This window comes from Nansenia antarctica, assembly GCF_963989245.1.
Source record: "Nansenia antarctica genome assembly, chromosome: 8".
Taxonomy (NCBI): domain Eukaryota; kingdom Metazoa; phylum Chordata; class Actinopteri; order Argentiniformes; family Microstomatidae; genus Nansenia; species Nansenia antarctica.
In genome coordinates, this window is record NC_137678.1 from 7,758,797 (window position 1) to 7,780,855 (window position 22,059).

Below are 22,059 nucleotides of genomic sequence, written 5' to 3' on the forward strand. Positions count from 1 at the left end.
TTCGTAGACTGGACTGGAAAAACAGAACTACTGGCTAAAGGCTGCCCGAAGCCACCGCTCACCGATCTTCACACCCAGAAAGGGAGAGTCGCCAGCAAGCCTGGTATGAGCGGTTTATATGATTTATATGATTCGCGAGGCTGGTGGCGATCTGTGCTTGTTTATATGGTTTGAGTACTGCTGTGCTGCTGGTTATGGCTTCTTATTTAAGACTTCCTCTGCTTATACCTTTGAATAGTCATGTGCCGTTGTGTTTGGAGAGAGAGCTGCTTAATCAATCGCTGAGATAGGCCTAATGTCGCTGTCCGTGCCAGAGGTTCTGGACCAAAAGTGTTTGAGAGAGATAGAGAGGGAGGGTTTGTGATGTGATGTCAAGTGCCTGTGTGACAAAGTGTGAAAAGAAAGTGTGTTGTGAGTTTACTATGGAGGATGGAAACGGTGTGTGTCTGTGTTGTGCGTGTGTGCGTTTGCGATGTTGAAACTGGACTTGTAGATTTCAGCAGGTTGGCTACTTGAAAAGATCTTGGTTCAAAAAAGATTGAACAATGAGCACCCCTGATATAGTCGAAACTGGCAACTGTTTTTTTTGTTTTTGGTAATCTGATCACAAAGTGACACTACAGTTTATTAGCGGGTTCTAGGGCATCAAAACTGCATTTCCTTGAAACTGTCTATATCTTATGCTTACCCAATCTAAAAGCTCACGGCACGTGCCTGATACATATCCAATTGCAAAGCCTATGACGAATCCCACTGACTCCCACAGGCGATAGTTAGCACAATGCTGCCTCCTTCTGGTTGTAGAGTAGAACTGCATAGACCGCTGAGAAGTGGAGAGGTTAGTCGTGGTCCATACTGGGAGGAGAGTTAGTGGTGTTGTCCATACTGGGAGGAAGGTTAGTGATGTTTTCCACACTGGGTGGAGCGTCGGTGGTGTTGTCCATACTGGGAGTGGGGTTCCGGTACTCTCCGTACTCCACGGTGCAGCACAGCGTCAGGGAGAGCAGCAGGGCGGCCAGCAGGATGTACAGCTTGGTGTCCACGCACAGGAAACCGCTGCAGGCGAAGGCGATGACGTACCCCACCGCCTCCCACAGACGGTAGTTAGAGAACGCTGCCTCCTTCTGGCCGTGGAAGAGAACAACGTACAGAGCTGGGAAAAATAAAGTGAGAGCATTAATGGTAGATTCTAAGTGGGATCCTTGGGAGGACCCTATTCTTAACCCTTATCCCGACCCTAATCTTAACCACAACTCTTACCGAACCTTAACTCTAACTGTAACCACAGGCACCTGGGTGGCGTCGCTCTCTAAGGTGCATGTCACGTAATCTCAGGGTTCCTGGTTTGATTCCGGCCGTCGACCTGTCCTGCATGCCATCCCTTCTCTCTCTCGCCCATCCTTCCTGTCAATCTCTACCGTCTCTATCCCAATAAAGCAGAAATGCCTATATAAAAATAAAATAAAAACTCTAACCATTTTAAATCTCAACTTCAATTGGGTAACGTCAGAGTTGTGTCGTCCTGAGCATCACACTTAGGATCTACCTGTCGTTTATAAGCCACTGTCAGATGCGCCTATGAGCCTAACCTGTGCGACTGGGCTTGAACCTCTGTGACCTGTGGCACAAAACGGAGTTGTCCGGCTGAGCTAAAGCCAAGGAAGCCTTCAGGTCTCGGCAAGTGCGCTCATCACTCAAATGTGGTTCACAGAACAGAACCACCACCTGCCATGTTTCTATGGAAGACACAGTGAAGTGAGACAGCGGAGGCTGGTGAAGGTAGAAATCGGACGACAGGCTCATTCTAATGCACCGTTCCTCATTCCATTCCATGCATTACAATGAGCCCTTCCTCCTCCGATATCTACCTCCACCAGCCTCCCCTGGCGTGCTCTACGAAGCCTGGGCTCCCACCGTTGTTCTGTGTCTGCCACACGGCGTCAGCCATGCCCCAGAGAGCCGGGAACAGGAAGAAGACGGGCAGCTGGTCTGGGTGAGGCCTCCAGAAGAGGAGGGCCAGGACACAGGAGAACTGGGTGGCTGCGGCTGGAGGAGGAGACACGGGTTCACATGGACGTAAGGAATTAAAGCTTTATTTCTATAGCGCCTTTCCTACATGAAATGCAACTCAAAGCGCTTTACAACAGGATAAAAACATATACGACCATAGAATGAAGAAAGGAAAAGGAAAAAAAAGGGGGGGGAGGGGGGGGAAACAATTTAACACGAGACACAACAGCAGGGGAGGGGGGGGGGGGGGGGGGGTTACATCACCCTCTTAAAATCTGCTATTCTAATCGCGGCGCACTGTGCTTCCACGGTTTGGGGGGGGGGGGGGGGGGGGCGAAAGGGCGAAGGCGGGGGGGTGGGGTGTGTGTTTATGTATGTGTGAGTCTTGAAGCAAGTCCGTGTTTGTGTGTGTGTATGCTGCACGTACTGTACAGTGCCTCCGTAAGCATGGGAAAGAGGAACCATTTTGTCTTCTTTTGACCTCTATACTCCCAACAGTCTATCCTCCCAACATCAAGCAATTACTGTGAGGTTAAAATAGAGACTCAGAGAAGAAGGGTTGTTGGCGGCATTCACTACTGTTGTGCCCTTGAGCAAAGCTCTTTCTAGTTTAGGTTTGCAGCTATTTGCAGCCAAACTGTGGCTGACCCTGTGGATCCGATCTCCATGTGTGTTGTGTGGCGGGGGGCAATAAATAACACATTCCTAACAAACTGATTGTAGGGCAAATAAAGCGTTTGAGTGTCTTACCCAGAGAGAAGAGGGGCACCCTTCCGGTGTACTGTGATACCCTCCCAAACAGGAAGGAGAACATGGAGCTGGTGGCTCCATAGCAGATCATCACGTATCCAACAAAGTGAATCCCCAACGCACAGGTCACGTACTCCTGTGAGAAACCAACACAGCCACCTCAGTGGAGACCACTGGACCACCCCAGGGCCACTGGACCACCCCAGGACCACTGGACCACCCCAGGACCACTGGACCACCCCAGGACCACTGGACCACCCCAGAACCACTGCACCACCCCAGGACCACTGGATCACTGAACTACCCTAGGACCCCAGGACCACTGGACCACCCCAGGACCACTGGACCACTGAACTACCCTAAGACCCCAGGACCACTGGACCACCCCTGGACCAGCCTAGGACCCCTGGACCAGCCTAGGACCCCAGGACCCCTGGACCACCCCAGGACCACTGGACCAGCCTAGGACCACAGGACCCCTGGACCACCCCAGGACCACTGGACCGCCCCAGGTCACATGAGCAGCCCTCCTGTGGTACCTTGGTGTATTCGCCTGTGAGGAAGCCCAGCTCCAGGCCCAGGTAGGAGGTGAGAGGGATGAGCATCAGCTGCCTCCGGTCCCTCAGCTGGCGGAAGGTGGCCAGGAAGGTGCTGCAGAACGGGGCCTTGCTGCTCCCGGACCCCTGCGTCGCGTCCCGGTCAATGTTGTCCAGGAACATCGCCACCAGGAGCATGGCCGCTAGACCCACACCTGCAACATTCTCTTAGTATTATTATTATTATTATTATTATTATTTTTTTTTTCTTGGAGTGAGGTAGTCCCACTCTCATATTTTTCAGTTTTTATTGGATAGAGACAGTTCAGAAGGACTAGCCTTTTAACAGCATTTTATTAACATATCTTACCAACCCTAACCCATACACACACCTGGTATCTTGATGCTGCAATGCTAATGTTGAGGAACCAAAGCCAAAGAATTTGACTCTTTGTGTACACTGGGATGAAATGAAAGCGATTCTAATTCTGATTCTGATTCAGAGAGAGAGATAGACCTTGACTTTACCTCAGGTTGAGCGTGTTATTGTGGTGTACTGAAGGCTCACCCAGGTAGCAGCCCACCAGCGTGTGGACCAGCCTGTCCTCTGGCCTGGTGGAGTTCACCTGGTCCTCCCGCAGGTCGCTGCAGCTGCCAACCCCACAGAACTGCAGGTCAGCCTCTGTGATGTTGGCTGGACAGAGAAACACACAGAACTGCAGGTAAATGGACTGCACTTATATAGCTATGCCTTTATCCAAAGCGCTTTACAACGGCCTCTCATTCACCCATTCACACACACATTCACACACCAATGGCGACAAGCTGCCATGCAAGGCAATGTTTTGAATGTGACAATGCACACGGCGTGCGATGCGATTTTGTCGCACGACAACATTCAATTCTCCATTCACACCCACACACTTCGGTGGTGTGAATTGAGAATCGAATGTTGTCGTGCGACAAAATCGCACACCGTGTGCATTGGCCTTGACTTAATATTGGAATTCACAAGCCGTAGATTATTAAATGTTTTATCAGTGCCATGAAATTCTCTGGCGTTTTTTTTTCTTTTTTTACTCTGAGGGTAAAGAGGCAATAAAGTTGCCCAGATCGTCAACAATCTTGAGTGCCAATGGTGATTTATTCACCAAATTTAAAAAGAAAAAATTATCCTGCTTCATTTTGTAGCCAATCAAAGTACTGTTGCTATGTCGATTCCACATGGAACACTCGGCACTCTAGGTGGCGAGTCTTCCGGAACTCTTTGACAGTTGGTGAGTTAAAGTCAGTTGGCTACCGTTTGACATTTTTGACATTTAGCAGACGCCTTTATCCAAAGCGACGTACAACAAATACATTTGACTACGCAAGTGAATAATCTATCCGCTAGTCATAGCAGGAAAAAATAAGCTATGCTCAGGCCTGGGGCCATTGGCAGTCGTCGTGCTAGAAGAAGGAATTCTCGTCCAGATCGTTCCCTGCTGACCCAAGGTGGTGTCCTGTCCCAGGACCAGGGAGGACAGCAGGTTCCCCCAGACTGCAGAGGACTGGTACAGCAGGTACAGGACCCCAAAGTTCAGGTTGATGACATCCTGGCTCCTCTTCCTCTCCAGCTGGGCCTGGATCCTGCCGCTGAGGGTCAGGTAGGTGCATGCCGCTGTCCACAGGGGAGACTCCCCCACACCCAGGAGAATGGAGGTGGGGATCAGGGTGGCCCTGAGAGAGGCAAGCACAGGGGTCAGTGGGGGTTAGAGACGGGAGGCTGGTGGAGGTAGAAAGGCAAGGCAAGGCAAGTTTATTTATATAGCACATTTCATACAACAGGGGCAATTCAAAGTGCTTTACATACATTATTTAATAATACAGCAAGAGCAGCATAGTAAGAAAATATAAAGAAGTAAATAGATAAAACATTTAATAAGACAATAGTTAATGGAAAAAAGACATTGATAGAAGTGTTTGTGTTTAATCATAACAGCTGCAAAACATGAAGGTTTTTAGCTTAGATTTAAATATTTTAAGGGTTTGGGCCTGTTTCATTTCTTCAGGGAGTTTGTTCCAGGAGCATGTGGCAGCGTGACTGAAAGCTGCTGCACCGTGTTTTGTTTTTACTCTTGGAATGATTAGTTGATTAGCCTCAGCTGACCTTAGGGGCCTTGCGGGAGTATAGGGTGGGAGGAGATCTGATATGTATTTTGGTCCAAGACCGTTTTGTGATTTGTATGTAATTAGGAGGATTTTGAATTCAATTCTCTGAGAGACTGGTCAGAGAAATCAGGATGAGTTTGATAGCATTCCTTATTTCATTCTCTTTTTCTTATTTTCATTCTCATTCATGCATTACCTCCATACCTCCACCAGCTTACACTGGTTAGAGAGAGGTTGGTTGTCACTAAGACAAAGATAGGGAAATTAAACTTTAACTTGAACAGGCTGTATTTGTTATGGGGTATCTGTAACAGAGGAGGCTCGTGGGGGTAGAAATCAGAGGATGGGGTTCATTGTAATGCATGGAACGGAACGGAATATCATGGTTTCAAAAACACTGTGTTATAAACACAATGTATGAACACAAATTATATTATATAATCAAGTGCTTGCTTCTTGAGCCAGATCAAATCACGTAATCACGCAGATCATGCCTTCTGGCTGCTCTACCATGCAGGGTAGAAGTTAGCCACGGTGAAGGCCACGTTGCATCCCATCGCAGCCACCATGGTCCACTTGCAGCCCAGGTACGCGATGGCGCTGGGTGTCAGGAACAGGGAGGACAGGATGCTGGTGGAGAATTGCACGCTCGCCGAGGCTACGCCCACCCCCTCCTCTGCGTTCAGGCTGCTCTGGAAAGGCACAGACCAGGGTTCAAAGTTCAGATACCATAAACTGGATTTCGTTGTCTGGTACTTGTACTCTGCAATGACAATAAAGTCTAATCTAATCTAATACCATTCCTCGTTCTGTATTTCATTCCATGCATTATAATGACCCCCTGTCCTCGGATTTCTACGTCCCCTGGTACAGATACCCTGTAAAACATACGGGCTAAACAATGAGAGTTGCAAGTTAAAGATTCACGTCACGTCCCTAACATTGCATTCTTCCTTCCCTTCCGTTATTCCTTCCTTCCTTCCTTGAGGTAATCCCTAATCTGACATGGTTGGATTGGTCAAAGCCAGCCTGATTTACAACAGGCCTTCTTTTCACTAAGCAAGTCCTGTCAGATGAGTGATTTGAAAGAAGGGAGGATGTGAGGATGCATTTGAAGAGTGTTCAAACAGGACCATGGTACCTGTAGTCTCTGTAGTAGTCAGGTGTACTAGAACACCTGGGCTTGGTAATAAATAATAAATAATTTTGCCATTTAGCAGACGCTTTTATCCAAAGCGACTTAAAATTACGAATTACAGGGACATTCCCCCTGGAGTAACTGAGGGCTTAGTGCCTTACCCAAGGGCACACTAGTAGTGGTGTGGCTTCAGGCGGGATTTGAACTCACAACCTTCCGTTCACAAGTCCAACTCACTATCCACTAGACCACCACTACCCCTCCTGGGCTTGGTGCTACTGCAGTGCTGCAGGTCACTACCAGGTGTCTGTGGCGCAGAGAGGGAGGATTGTTCCCAGTAGAACTGAGACAAACAACTCTCTGTGTAAGGCTATACCAGGGAAGGCTGGTGGAGGTCGGAGGTTGTAATGCATGGAGCACGTGTGTTTGATACCACTCATTCCATTCCATGCATCACCAGGATCAAGATGGAGATGCCATACAGTTTCAGTAATCAACGGTATGCATTTCCCATCGTGCTGGTAACGTCACCCATACATTGGACTGCTTGAATGATCCGATGGCTTTGCGTTTAAGCGTGCATACGCAGAATACCATTCCATCCTGTCCTCACCTGTAGGTCAGTAGGCTCCTCCCCTCACCTGTAAGCTCCTCCTCCCACCTGTAGGCTCCTCCCCTCACCTGTAAGCTCCTCCCCTCACCTGTAAGCTCCTCCCCTCACCTGTAGGTTGGTAGGCTCCTCCCCTCACCTGTAGGCCCCTCTCCTCCCCTGTAGGCTCCTCCCCTCACCTGTAGGCTGAGAAGGCTCCCCGCTGCAGTGAAGAGTAGCAGAAATCCAAACGAGACAACTAGAACGTTCTTCATGCTTCCTCCCATGTTCTGGAACTATGATGTTCTATGACTATGATGTTCTATGACTACGGTGTTCGAGAACTATGGTGTTCTAGAACTACAATGTTCTTGAACTATGGTGTTGTTCCACTGCGGCTCTGTGGTCACTGCTGCCGGTTGTGTATTATGATGTGATATAATCTCCCTCGCTGGTGTGAACCCTGGGGCAGCTACACTTTGGCCCCGGGTGGAAGTGTGTGGAGGTGTTGCTGCAATGTCTGGTTTTATTAGGGGGCGGGGTGTGGAGTCGGGGTTGGGGGGTGTAGGGGGGCAGGTACTTTCACTGAGCTCTATGCCTTATACAGAGAGGCACAGTACCTGTAGAGCAAGGGTGTTCCCATGGTGGACATTTAGCAATTTAGGTTGGGCCAGTTTGGTGGTTGTTTTCTATTGCAAGAGCCATGAAAGGCATTACCTCCAGGTACAGGTACATACAGGTACATACAGGTACAGGTACATACAGATACATACAGGTACATACAGGTACATACAGGTACATACAGGTACATACAGGTACAGGTACATACAGGTAGAGGTACATACAGGTACATACAGGTACAGGTACATACAGGTACATACAGGTAGAGGTACATACAGGTACATACAGGTACAGGTACATACAGGTACATACAGGTACATACAGGTACAGGTACATACAGGTAGAGGTACATACAGGTACATACAGGTACAGGTACATACAGGTACAGGTACATACAGGTACATACAGGTACAGGTACATACAGGTACAGGTACATACAGGTACATACAGGTACATACAGGTACATACAGGTAGAGGTACATACAGGTACATACAGGTACATACAGGTAGAGGTACATACAGGTACATACAGGTACATACAGGTACAGGTACTTTGTCAAGCTGCCCTCGAACAGGAGGTACAGGACCCCGGCCGCTAAGACAAACAGACTGAAGGACTGCTTCTACCACAGGGCCGTCAAGGCCCTGAACACAGAAAAGGCCTAAGTTCTGGGCCCAGGACAGTCCGGACGGATTGTATGGCAGCTAGTGCTGAGGCACAAACATGTACATTTTCAAGCCTGCAAACTGTGACACTTTAAAATAATGTGAAAAAATACTCTTGTGCAATATGACAACCCTAGTTGACTATCTGTGCAGTATAGTACAGTGGATTGTGTACATAGCCTTTATTGATGTAAACCAGCTCCTTACCTTCTTGTGATTTTATGCTTTTATGCTTTTTCTAAAATGTGTGGTTTTTTTTCTTTTTTCCCTTTCCTAACACCAGGGGAGCCACCCCTCCTAAATTTCGTTGTTTGGTACCTGTACTGTAGCAATGACAAATAAAGTCCATTCCATTCCATTCCAGGTAGGTACAGCTGGATCAAGTCCAGGGTCAACACACATGGTGTCATAACAGGAATGGAATCAGGAAGAAGGAATGGCATCAAACACACGTGTTTCAGGTGTTACAATGAGCCCATCCTCCGATTCCTACCTCCACCCGCCTCCCCTGAGGCACATAAATATACGTGTCATATTTGTTGTTGACATCATAATCATGAGATATCAAACATCCAATAGACAACTTTATTGGCGTTTAATTCAATACTAAATAGAAAGTGCAAAAATACAAAAGGATCAGATCAGTTTCACAAACAACAAAACATTTGTAAAAATGGGGGGTCAGAGGTTGTGGCTGTGGAGGGTCAGGAGGTTGTCCCTGACAACCATCCAGGTGACGTCGTCATGACAGTCAGAGAGAGCGGGGTCAGGAGGAGAGGAGGAGGAGAGGGAGGCGGGAGGAGAGGTGAGGAGCAGGGCCAGAAGAGGAGGGACGGAGGGATGGAGATGAAGAGGCCTTCAGAAGACCACGCCCCAGCGTGAAGAGCAGGTCTGGCGTGAAGAGTTCCTTCCACAAGCAAATGAGCAAATGGTGTGTATACACACACACCCACACACACACACGCAGCCAAAGCAGAGAAGAAATGACCATGACCAGTCTCCAACAGCAGTTAGGGTTGAGACAGGGTTAGGACAGGGTTAAGGTTAGTTCAGTTTCCTGTTTGGTTGTTTTGCGTTCTGGTCATTTGCATAAACCACAGGTTTCCTTAACGATTGAGTGTGATTATGGGATGTGATAGTCATGGCACCGGTGGCCGGTATGTAAAACAGAGATGATGGTGATGAGATATTTCATATCGACAGACGGCATCTTGTGTTCATCATTTCTAACCCAGGCACTGTCTCTCCGTCGAGGACTGAGGAGGATGGTGATGGTGATGATGATGATGAGGAGGCTGGGGGTGATGATGATGGGGGTGATGATGGGGGTGCACAGCGCCAGCGCGGCCTGCTCTCTCCCGGGGCTGAGCCTGGACGGAGACTTCCTGCTGGGCGGGTTGTTCCAGCTGCACTACGCAGACGCCTCCGACATCACAGACGCGCAGCAAAGACCAGAGGCACTGCCCTGCCACAGGTAACCTTAACCCTGCCACAGGTAACCTTAACCCTGCCACAGGTAACCTTAACCCTGTCACAGGTAACCTTAACCCTGCCACAGGTAACCTTAACCCTGCCACAGGTAACCTTAACCCTGTCACAGGTAACCTTAACCCTGCCACAGGTAACCTTAACCCTGTCACAGGTAACCTTAACCCTGCCACAGGTAACCTTAACCCTGCCACAGGTAACCTTAACCCTGCCACAGGTAACCTTAACCCTGCCACAGGTAACCTTAACCCTGCCACAGGTAACCTTAACCCTGCCACAGGTAACCTTAACCCTGCCGCAGGTAACCTTAACCTACCCTGAACCCCAACTCACCCTGCAACCCCTGATCCCTCCAGACGCTCTGCTCTGGGTCTTCTCTGAGGATCTTCTCTGAGGTCTTCTCTGAGGATCTTCTCTGGGGATGCTTTGCCAGGCCTGTACTGCAGCCATCTGCACTTGTTTGTTTTGAGGTCTTTTTGTCCAACATCTTATTGTCAGGAAATTAAATGCATGTTCATTCGGATTTAAATCTGAAGATTGACTTACTCTTTTTGGCCCTAAAAACTAGGCCCAAAACCCTAGTTTCTATACACTGTCTTAGGGTGTGTTCTCATTAGAACATTTGCTTCACTTGGAATCGGAGTTTAGGATAAAATTTGCTTTGCTCTGCGTCGTTTGGAGCTGTGAGAACGCACATTCCAAGTCGCTCCCGGAAAAGGCTGGTTTCGCTCCGGTTAGAAATGACGCATCGAGGCTGTCCATAGGAAAACAACAGCGCATGCGTGTTGATCTGGATAAGAGCGGGACGAACGGGCAATTTTTCTGACCAATCAACTACCACGTCTGTTGCTTCGATTGCGTATGTTACTTCGTTTACATAAAGGGCTGTGAGAACGCAAATCAGAGAAATCCTTCGCACCCTGCACTGGCTCCCGATAGCAGCTCGCATCAGATTCAAGACCCTGGTGCTTGCATACCAGGCAGCTAAAGGGACAGCCCCTGCCTACCTGAAGGAAATGGTAACCCCCCAAACCCCTGCCCGCTCACTCCGTTCCTCCACCTCGGCTGGCCGACTGGCCCCACCTCCTCTACACAGCAGTCGGGCTGCCCGATCACGTCTCTTCACAACACTGGCTCCCCGCTGGTGGAATGAGCTCCCCACGGCTGTCAGAACGGCAGAGTCACTACCCATCTTCCGTCGTAGACTGAAGACCCATCTCTTCAGGTTACATCTTAACTGCTCCTCCTGAGACATCTTCTGACCCTCACCACTACGTCTCCTAAAGACACCCGCTTTCCCCTCTACTGTGTCCCTAAGAACTTCTATTGCCCCCCTTGTACTGTTTCTCTGTTTCTCCAGTAATATCGGGCCCGAGCTAGAGTACTCTTCCTGCAACGAATAGTGGACTGCTGATTCACATGCTTAGTATTCAAATGTATTGATTGTAAGTCGCTTTGGAATAAGGCGTCTGCTAAATGCCAAAAATGTAAATGTAAAAAATGTAAAATAATTTATGCAACAATGTTGCAATCTTATCCACTTGCTCCTGGTCTCGATTCGGACTTTCATGTGACCTTACTGTATGAGAAGCGCCAACCAGTGACTTTGAGACATTTGCTTGTCCTCGAGACCGACACAAAGATGTTTCTGTACACTTCCGAATACATCCTGCGGCTGCTTTCAGCAGCGACATCATCAATGAAGAGTTAGCCAGTTCTTGTGGCAGCTACACATGCCCAAACCATAACACCACCTCAACACCCTTTTTCCAGACCTCTGCAGGCTCTTTTAGGTACCTGACCCTCCTGTTTCTGAGGATAACTAGTGGTTTGTACCTTCAGTGAAGTGTCTGTAGGTCTGAAATCCTATTGAGTGTAGAGCCGAAAGAAGATTTCTTCCTTTTATGACATTTAGCAGACGCCTTTATCCAAAGCGATTACATTTGTCTAAAGTGAGTGAATCATCTGTGCATCAGTCATCATAAGAAAAATGCTAGGACCAGGGTTAGGACCAGGGTTAGACCAGGGTTAGGAGGACCAGGGGCCACTGGCAGTCACCATGCTAGAAGAAGGAAGGATTACTGTATTTTGAGTGTACTGGGGGTAGTGGGGGTGAACATGCTTCGCTGGCCCATTACTGACCCAGAGTGCTGGATGTTGATGGCTATGCCACCCAATGTACTATACCTACAGTATATATAGACCATTGGTGCTCACTCTCCTTTCCTCCCCTCCCCATCTCCTCTTCCCTCCCCTCCCCATCTCCTCTTCCCTCCCCCCCTCTCCTCTCCTCTCGTCCTCCTTTCCTCCCCTCCCCATCTCCTCTTCCCTCCCCCCCCTCTCCTCTCCCTCTCATCTTCTCTGCTCTCCTCCCCCTCTCATCCCCTCTCCTCTCCTCTCCTCTCCTCTCCTCTCCCTCTCCGCTCTCCTCCCCCTCTCCTCTCCTCTCCTCCCCCTCTCCTCTCCCTCTCCTCTTCTCTTCTCTCCTCCCCCTCTCCTCTCCTCCCCTCCCCCTCCCTCTCCTCCCCTCTCCTCTCCTCTCCTGCAGGTTGAGGTTGAGTACCGCTGGTGTCCAGCAGGTGGAGGTGTTGAGGTTTGCTGTGGAGGAGATCAACAACAGCACGGAGCTGCTTCCTGGCGTCGCCCTGGGTTACCAGATCTACGACTACTGTCACAACTCCCTCAGCTACGGGGCCGCGCTGCGCCTGCTCTCTGTGAGGGGCGGGGCCGGAGGAGGAGGGGCGGGGCTCCACCGCGGGTCGGTGCCGGTGTGGGAGGGGTCAGGCTACAGGTCGAAGGTCATCTCGGTCACCGGGCCGTTCGGCAGCAGCCAGACCATCAGCGTGGCTCCACTCTTCATGGCCAACCTCATCCCCATGGTAACGGTAGTGTTGTACCTCATCCCCATGGTAACTGTAGGGTTGTACCTCATCCCCATGGTAACTGTAGGGTTGTACCTCATCCCCATGGTAACTGCAGTGGTGTACCTCATCCCCATGGTAACTGTAGTGGTGTACCTCATCTCCATGGTAACTGCAGTGGTGTACCTCATCTCCATGGTAACTGTAGTGGTGTACCTCATCCCCATGGTAACTGCAGTGGTGTATCTCATCTCCATGGTAACTGTAGTGTTGTACCTCATCCCCATGGTAACTGCAGTGGTGTACCTCATCTCTAAGGGGAGGCCTGTAGTTCTACTGACGCACAATAACATCAGAGGAGAATGACTTTCTGGCTCTATTCAGGTCAATGTTATAAGGATGCAGTTTCTCTTTGTACAGCACCAGGTGAACATGAAGTTTAGTTTTCCGCCATTTGTGTTCTGCTCTGTGTCACTCTGGTTTAACCATTGTCACCAGCATTTCTCCAAGGAGCTTTTTCTCTCTTTACCAGAGATGAATTCGATTTTGACAGGTGCAATATCATTACGTATAGCAGTAGGTTTTTGACAAAATCATGTAAGAGCTCATTTGAGCTCAAGTTGACACAATTTCTATGAATTTGGTGCCAGTACCTTCACTGATATACCGTTTCTTAGTAAGTTTAGACTTGCAAAGAGTAACCAGAAAAATGTAAAAGTGGTTTAAATTCAGAAAACCTATAGCAAGGCTGTCATTTACAACATCTATAGCCGCCATCTTGGTTTTCTTATTTTCGATATAGAGACAATGCAGTAACAAAACAATGGTTACTATGGCAATTATGTATTACAAATCTGTCATATTTTGATGTACTACTACTACTACTAATAATAATAATAATGCATTTATTTTGTATAGTCAGTATTCAAAGACACCACATTCCATGGAGAGAACTAGAATAGACAGTTCTACTCTCTCTTTCTGTTTCCATGGTTCCCCCCAGGTCACCCACGGGGCGTCCAGCGTCCAGCTGAGCTCCAGGACCCGGTTCCCCTCCTTCTTCAGAACCATCCCCAGCGACCGCTACCAGGTGCAGGCCATGGTGCGTCTGCTGCAGCACTTCGGCTGGACCTGGGTGGCCTTCCTGGGCGGAGACAACCACTACAGCCGCGACGCTCTGGCCGCCTTCCAGGAGCAGATACGCCCCGCCCACATCTGCCTGGCCTACCAGGACACCATCCCTCTGAACAGCTCTCTGATTGGTGGGATCTTAGAGAAGCTGGCGGCCCTGCAGGTGCGGGTGGTGGTGGTGTTCGCCAACGTGGAGTTTGTGGAGCCGCTGGTGCGGGAGGCGGTGCGGAGGGGGGGGACACGGGCGGGCCAGGGGGGGCCGGGGGGAGGGGGGGGGCGTAGGGGGGTGTGGCTGGCCAGTGAGACCTGGTCCCAGAACCTGCAGCTGGTGGAGCAGCTGAGCAGCGTGGGGACGGTGCTGGGCGTCACGCTGCGGGGTCACCAGGCGCTGCCGGGGCTCCGGGAGTTCATCTACAGACAGAGGGGGGAGGGGGAGGGGTCCTGCCCTGAGGGGGAGAGGGGGGTGGAGGTCTGTAACCAGGCGTGTCCATCCTGCGGGGGCGTGGCGGCCCAGGCGCTGGTGGAGGCCGACCCCACCTACAGCTGGAGCATCTACGCCGCGGTCCTCGCCGTAGGCCACGCCCTGCACGCCACGCTGCGCTGTGACACCCAACGCTGCTCCCCAACACACCTGCTGCAACCATACATGGTAGCACACACACACACACACCTGGGGGGTATTCCATCAACGTCGCTTTGTCGCTAAAGGACAATCCTGATTTATTTGGGTAAATCTTGCGAGATTGGAGCCTGGATTTTCCTTTAGCGATGTTGATGGAATACCCCCCTGCTCCAACCACACATGGTAGCGCGCACACACACACACACACACACACACACACACACACTCACACTTACTCCTCTCCGTCCCCTATGGGAGATAAGGCTTCCTCCTCTTCATCCCAGCACTACACCGTCCTCCCTGATCCCCCCTCAATCTCTGGTCAATTGCCTCCTCAAAATAAAATCATGGATGTCAGCTAACCTTCTGAAACTCAACACCAAAAAGACTGAGCTCATGGGCGTGGCACCCAAGGCACTGCTTAGGAAGGTTGGCAATTTTCTCCTCCAGGTCGACGGTTGTATCATCTCCCCATCCCCAGCTGCTCCATTACTGGAATAGAAATGGCTTACGAAATTCGCATTCGCGCGTGTGTGTGTGTTTGCTGAGCATGTGAGGAAGAATAATGAAACTTTTGATATTGTTTTTGATCACTAATGATTAGATTTAGATTAGATTACATTTTGTCTCCTTCCTTCTTGCTGGTCTCTGCAGCCTAGAATATGACACACCCACTGACGACGTGACTGTTCTACGTTTTGGTTCGCGCTTGAGAACCACTATTTTCTGGTTCCCGCTGCGAACCAACTTTTCAGGCTCCGAACCAATTGAGTTTCGGTCTGAACGCGCCAGCCGGTCCCAGACTTTCGCGAACGTGAACCGGCACGGTTCTTTGCCGGTGTGAACGCCCTATGTGTCTGTCTGCTGTGGTGTTGGTTGTGATCCAGTCTATGGTAACAAGGAAGCCTTTCCTTTGCCTTGAGCTGTTTCCTCTCTTCTATTTTCTGCCAAGTGTTAGCTGATATCCGTTCTTTGGCCCCTTTCAGTTTGAAGGCCGGGGTTTTTTGTGCTGTTTCAGAGTGCTGTATATGGTCTTGATATCATCCCATTTGCTGTTTATGGTGGGTTCTTCTTCCATTTCAGAGGCAGCATCTAGTGTGCTGAAGCAGTTTCTGACTTCCAACACAAACTCCTTGTTCTTCTTTGGATACTGGAGTTTTGCAATGTCCAGTTTCTTCTGTCGCTGGCCTCTTCAACTTGAGCTTGATGGTGGCAGTGATTAGGTAGTGGTCGCTATAGGCATCTGCACCCCAGTATGCTCTAATATCTTGTAGTGACCTTCGCCACTTACCATTAATGATAATGTGGTCTATTTGGCTGATAGTACTTATTGTTGGAATTGTAGGTTCCCACTTTGGCATTCATGTCACCAGTTATGAGAAGCTTTGGTTGAAACCACCATTTGTAGTTGTTCATACCAATCCTCTTTGACCTCCTCTTCAGCCTCATTGGTTGGTGCATAGCACTGTAAGATGGTGAGTTTGCAGAACTTTGCGTTCAGCCTCTCGATTACTGGTTCATGATTCGCCATCATAATGATGGCTACGCCATGTGTGTGGATATGCTCATGGCCTGAATGCAGGGTTCCTACACATTTCAACAAGTCAAATTTAAGACCTTTTTAGACCCTTTTTAGATATAATTTTAGACCTATTCGCAACACTGTGTGGTCGCTTTTTGTCATCCTCGAGGTGATACAATTAGGGATTTCACTGCCATACAGACAAAAAAGGAAGCGAATTGGCATTTTTTTGGTTCCAGCTTGATTCATTTCTGCGTAAATAGATGTGGTCGGACTGATTTCCTTGCAGGATAAGCTAATCTCATTTTTAATACCTAACACCAAATGTTTTGACCAAATAACTGAAATATAAGACCTTTTTAGGCCTTATGAATCGGATTGGTGGATTTTAGACTTTACGGCTTTTTAAGACCAGCGTGGGAACCCTGTGAATGGAGGATGACAGATCCATCATGCAGCACTTGACGTCCAGAGCCAGTACAGTGACTTCCACTTCTCCCCAGGATGTCCAGGTGGCACCTCTTTATATCACTGAGGACTGGGGCTGTCTTGGAGGTCTCATGCATGGTTCGGACATTCCACGCTTCCCTCTTTCGCACTCCTGACTTCCTTTCGGCTTTCATCAGGAGTGGTCATACTGCCATTCAAATAGTTTGAGAAGCTGGGGTCCAATAGGCCTGATGTCAATAGGCTCATTGTAGTTTCTGGAATGGTTTTTTACGAGGTGGCGTTGTTAGCGCTGCGCCCAACCCCCAACCTGGAGAGCCAGTGTCCTGACTTTCGTCTGACTCCTCGCCCAAGACCAGTCTGGTCAGGTTAGACCTGCCAGGAGACAGAGACTCCCCCCAGCATAGCTCTCAGGGTCTTAGAAGCACGCAAGCCTCTCTACTAAGACAAGGTCATAGCACAGGGAGAAGGTCACACACACACACACAATCATTCTCACCCTCCCTCTCTGAATGTTGTGTTTACTTCCCAGGTCACTGAAGCTGTGAAGAGAGTGAAGTTCACACTGGCCAATCAGAGCGTAGAGTTCGATGAGAACGGGGATCCTCCCGCCTTCTATGACATCGTACACTGGCGTCGGGCGTGTGGGCGACTGGCTGTGATTGGCTCCTACAGCAACAACCCCGCCCCCAGCTTCCACATCGACGCGGACCAGATCAGCTGGTTTGACGGCTCAGAGGTGAGGAGGACACATACATACACACACACACACACACGAGGAGGTACACACACACACTCGCTCTCCCTCTCCCCCCCCCCCCATCCTCCTCCCCCCTCCAGGCGCCGGTCTACCTCTGCTCCCCTCCGTGTGCTGCCGGGTCCAGGAGGGTCCAGACGGGGTTCCACTCCTGCTGCTTCCAGTGTGAGGTCTGCCCTGACGGAACCTACACCACCCCAGGTAACCAACCACAGCCCTGACGGAACCTACACCACCCCAGGTAACCAATCACAGCCCTGACGGAACCTGCATCACACTAGGTAACCAATCACAGCCCTGCATCACCCCAGGTAACCAATCACAGCCCTGACGGAACCTGCATCACCCCAGGTAACCAATCACAGCCCTGACGGAACCTGCATCACACCAGGTAACCAATCACAGCCCTGCATCACACCAGGTAACCAATCACAGCCCTGCATCACCCCAGGTAACCAATCACAGCCCTGCATCACCCCAGGTAACCCTTAGTTAGAGTTAGTTAGGGTGGTTTAGCGTGGGTTAGGGTGGGTTACGGTTAGTTAGGGTGGGTTAGCGTGGGTTAGGGTTAGTTAGGTTAGTTTAGTTAGGGTAGTTAGGGTTAGTTAGGGTTAGTTAGGGTGGGTTAGGGTGGGTTAGCGTGGGTTAGGGTGGGTTAGGGTTAGTTAGGTTAGTTAGGTTAGTTAGGGTGAGTTATGGTGGGTTAGGGTTAGTTAGGGTGAGTTAGGGTAAGTTAGGTTAGTTAGGGTGAGTTAGGGTGGGTTAGGGTTAGTTAGGGTGGGTTAGGGTTAGTTAGGGTGGGTTAGCGTGGGTTAGGGTTAGTTAGGTTAGTTTAGTTAGGGTGGGTTAGGGTTAGTTAGGTTAGTTAGGGTGGGTTAGGGTTAGTTAGGTTAGTTTAGTTAGGGTGGGTTAGGGTTAGTTAGGGTTAGTTAGGGTGGGTTAGGGTTAGTTAGGTTAGTTAGGGTGGGTTAGGGTTAGTTAGGTTAGTTTAGTTAGGGTGGGTTAGGGTTAGTTAGGGTTAGTTAGGGTGGGTTAGGGTTAGTTAGGTTAGTTAGGTTAGTTAGGGTTAGTTAGGTGGGTTAGGGTTAGTTAGGTTAGTTAGAGTGGGTTAGGGTTAGTTAGGGTTAGTTAGGTTAGTTAGGTTAGTTAGGGTGGGTTAGGGTTAGTTAGGTTAGTTAGGGTTAGTTAGGGTTAGTTAGGGTGGGTTAGAGTGGGTTAGGGTTAGTTAGGTTAGTTAGGGTTAGTTAGGGTGAGTTAGGTTAGTTAGGGTGAGTTAGGGTGGGTTAGGGTTAGTTAGGTCAGCCCTAACCCCTCTCCCCCCCCCCTCCCCAGCGGACCCCTCCAGCTGCCTGTCCTGCCAGCAGGATGAGTGGGCGGCCAGAGGCAGCACTTCCTGTACGCGGCGTTCCGTGGAGTTCCTGCGTCTGTCGGACCCCCCGGCGGTCGTCATGGTGACGCTGACGGCCGCCCTCGTCCTCCTGTGCGCGGCGGTCCTCGTCCTCTTCCTGCGCCACAGACACACCCCCGTGGTGCGCTCGGCCGGGGGCGTCGGCCTGTGCTCCTTCATGCTGGCGTGCCTCGGCCTATCGGCGGGCAGCGTGCCGCTCCACCTGGGCCCGCCCTCCCGCGCCTCCTGCGCCCTGCGGACGCCCGTGTTCGCCGTGTTCTACGCGGCGTGCCTCTCCTGCCTCGCCGTGCGCTCCTTCCAGATCGTCTGCATCTTCAAGATGGCCGCCAGGCTGCCGCGGGCGTACGCCCTCTGGGTGAGGCACGGCGGCCAGTGGGTCGCCATAGCGACGTGCACGGGGGCGGAGCTGCTGCTTTGTGTGGCGTTGTCGGCGGCGGCCGGGGGGCCCCGCCCCTCCCGTCTGACCTTCTACAGGGAGGTGGTGTTGGACTGCACCCTAGGCCACGCCCCCGTCCACTACCTCGTCATCCTGCTGCTGGTGGCGCTCGGCGCCGCCTGCTTCCTGTTCGCCTACGCGGGGGCGGACCTGCCGAGGAACTACAACGAGGGGAAGTCCATCACCTTCAGCGTGCTCGTCTACTTCCTGTCCCAGACCGCGTCGCTCACCGCCCGCCTGGCCTCCCCGGGGAAGGGCTTCCTGTCCGCCAACGCCTTCTCCGTGCTGGCCAGCCTCTACGGCGTCCTGCTCGGCTACTTCCTGCCAAAGTGTTACATCATCCTCCGCCTGCCGCAGCACAACACCGCCGCCTACTTTCAGAACGCCATCCAGAGTTACACACTGCAGAGCAGGTAGAACACACACACACACGGCAGAGCAGGTAGAACACACACACAGACACAGTAGAGGATTTTTAACATGTATGAATGAATGAATGAATGAATGAATGGTCTTTATTGTCATTAATACAGTACAGGTACCGTACAACGAAATTTAGGAGGGGGGGCTCCCCTGGTGCTTGGAAAAAAGACAGAAAAACAAGAGAACCAAGGGTAAAACAAAAAAGAGAAAAGAGCTGGTTGACAAAAATAAATAACAAATAAAGGCTATGTACACTATCTACTATACAATAAAACACTGCTGTACACTATGCTATGGTATAAATATCCTAACTTTTTCCTATATCTGAACCTTGTGTAAACATGGGTTGTCATATTGCACATAATATTTGTTGCACATTCATTAAAGTGTCGCAGTAGCAGATTCAGAATGTTCACAGTTGTATTACAATATTGCACTTATGTTTACAATCTAGTAGCTGCCATCAAATTGTCTAGATAACTGTCGTGGCTGTAGCTGTGCCCATAGGATTGTTGAAAGTTCATCTCTGTCCTGAGTTGAACACTCACTGGAGAACGGGTTCATAAACATTTATGGAATGCGGACTCCTATCGCTTTTGTGTCTATGTTGTCTACAAGAGATGTGTTGTGTGTGAGTGGCACTTCAGTCTACCTTCAGTAGGCTGGGTCAAACTCGAATTGTGAATGACCATTTTTCTTTTAATAAATATTATACTTGGATTTAAAGTAAAGCTATCTTGAGTCTCATTTAAATCCACGACACTTTGGTGACAGCGGTGGGATTCCAATATCACCGGGACCCAGTGGCGGGCGGTGCATTTCACACCTAGGCCTTCAGTGATGTCCGACACATTCCTACCTGAATTATTCTACCTCTTAATACCATCGTTATGACGCCATGGCTCTAGAAACTAGACAGAAACACAGTATAACCGGGCGTTGCATCACCTTAACATAGTCAGACAAGTACAACAGAGTTATATTAATATTTCCGAAGCATTTTTAATCAATAAATCCGCATTTACAATGAAGAGTGTTAAACTAACATCTTTAAGATCGCTACATTACCCACGTCTGTCGTCTCGTCCACCATAATAGCGACAAAGGGTGCCTTTTTAATCTCCATTTTGATCTCTTCTTCCATCACTTCAGCAATAGCAAAAATCAGGTCGTTTTGTATTTTGCCTGACGTCCCAGTAAACACTTTGTTTGTGGACAGGTGGTAATGTAAATCTGGGTTGTTTTCAGCCAGAAAAGAAAGAAGCTCAACGTAGTTTCCTCTGTTTGTGGACTTGGCGCTTTCATTGTGTCCCCTAAATGAAAGTTATTGTTTACCCAAAAACAGGACACAATCGATCAGTATTATCGATCAGTCAACGAAAGCTTTCGTTGTGAGGCTCTGTTTCCCTGCGCACTTTCAAAAGTTTCACATCTACCGGCATAGTTCCGCATCTCAATAGTGAATATCAATAGTGCGTATCAATAGTGCGTAGCAATAGTGCGTATCCAATCAAAAGACGTGCTGGGTGCTGACATCATTGAGCCTTACAGCAGGCGCCGTTGTTGCTTTTGCTCGCATCTACGTAGGTTTACTAGGTACGCCACAGGTTTTCTCGTTCCAATGTTAAGTTACAGGTCGAATCCGCAGCACCGTTTAATGTGAAGGCGGGCAGATTTTTGAGCCCCCTAGCAACACATTTTGATTGGATAAAAGCTCTAACATAAAGGCCAGCCCTCCAAATCTCAATCGGAGACTGGAAGCAGCGCAACCAAGAGGAAAGCTATGAAATGAAGAGAATAGACTATGGGGAATCATTAATACATATTTGTGGAAAATATATATTAAAATAAAATGTATATTCTGATGATGTTTAGGCCAGCAGAGAAGGCCTTGCTGGCCCTGACGGCACACCACTGCCGGGACCTCAGACCTAAGGCAGACTGCAGCCTGACCAACCCCGTTCTAAGGTCATGTTCTCACATGAAAGTCCGAATCGAGACCCAGAGCAAGTAAATGGTAAATGGACTGCACTTATTAACGCCTTTTTTGCTGCTCCAAAGCGCTTTACAACGGCCTCTCATTCGAGAAGGGCCCAGCTGCGTTCGCGACACCCGGACGCATGAAGACCATATTTGGTTCGAGCGCGTCATCACAGAAGTAACCGCGAGGGGGCGCTTAGGTGGCGTAGTGGACTAAGCGCTGACCATGTAACCGCAGAGTTCCCGGTTCGATTCCGGCTACGGACATATCCTGCATGTCATCCCTTCTCTCTCTCTCACCCATCCTTCCTGTCAAATCTCTACTGTCTCTGTCACAATTAAAAAAAAAAATTTAAAAAAATGAGTGGGACTGCCCCACTCAGAAGAAAAAGAAGAAGAAAAAAAAAAGGCGAGAAACCTCGTATTTTTTTGATTGTCTGTTTTGAAATCGTCTTCCCAGGATCGAAGACGAAGATCATCCACCTGGGCCATCGACGCCAGGGCCAGCTACACCAAGTCCATG

General features: G+C 49.6%; 2 protein-coding genes across 2 annotated transcripts; one reads left to right on the forward strand and one right to left on the reverse strand.

Annotated features, from left to right (window-relative positions):
- Nucleotides 1-839: 839 nt before the first annotated feature.
- Nucleotides 840-7,449, reverse strand: LOC308163793 (protein unc-93 homolog A-like; the record flags this gene model as incomplete). Its single annotated transcript, XM_080537985.1, has 8 exons — nucleotides 840-1,153; nucleotides 1,915-2,046; nucleotides 2,761-2,896; nucleotides 3,300-3,511; nucleotides 3,865-3,990; nucleotides 4,786-5,015; nucleotides 5,958-6,139; nucleotides 7,375-7,449. The coding sequence occupies 8 exons, from the start codon at nucleotides 7,447-7,449 to the stop codon at nucleotides 840-842; spliced, it is 1,407 nt and encodes a 468-aa protein (XP_080394111.1).
- Nucleotides 7,450-9,783: 2,334 nt separating this feature from the next.
- Nucleotides 9,784-19,550, forward strand: LOC308163794 (taste receptor type 1 member 1-like; the record flags this gene model as incomplete). The annotated part of the gene is made up of 7 exons (XM_080537986.1): nucleotides 9,784-9,935; nucleotides 12,498-13,068; nucleotides 13,814-14,326; nucleotides 14,456-14,590; nucleotides 17,065-17,271; nucleotides 17,373-17,490; nucleotides 18,622-19,550. 7 exons carry the CDS (start codon nucleotides 9,784-9,786, stop codon nucleotides 19,548-19,550), a joined length of 2,625 nt encoding a protein of 874 aa, XP_080394112.1.
- Between the last annotated feature and the right edge of the window lie 2,509 nt (nucleotides 19,551-22,059).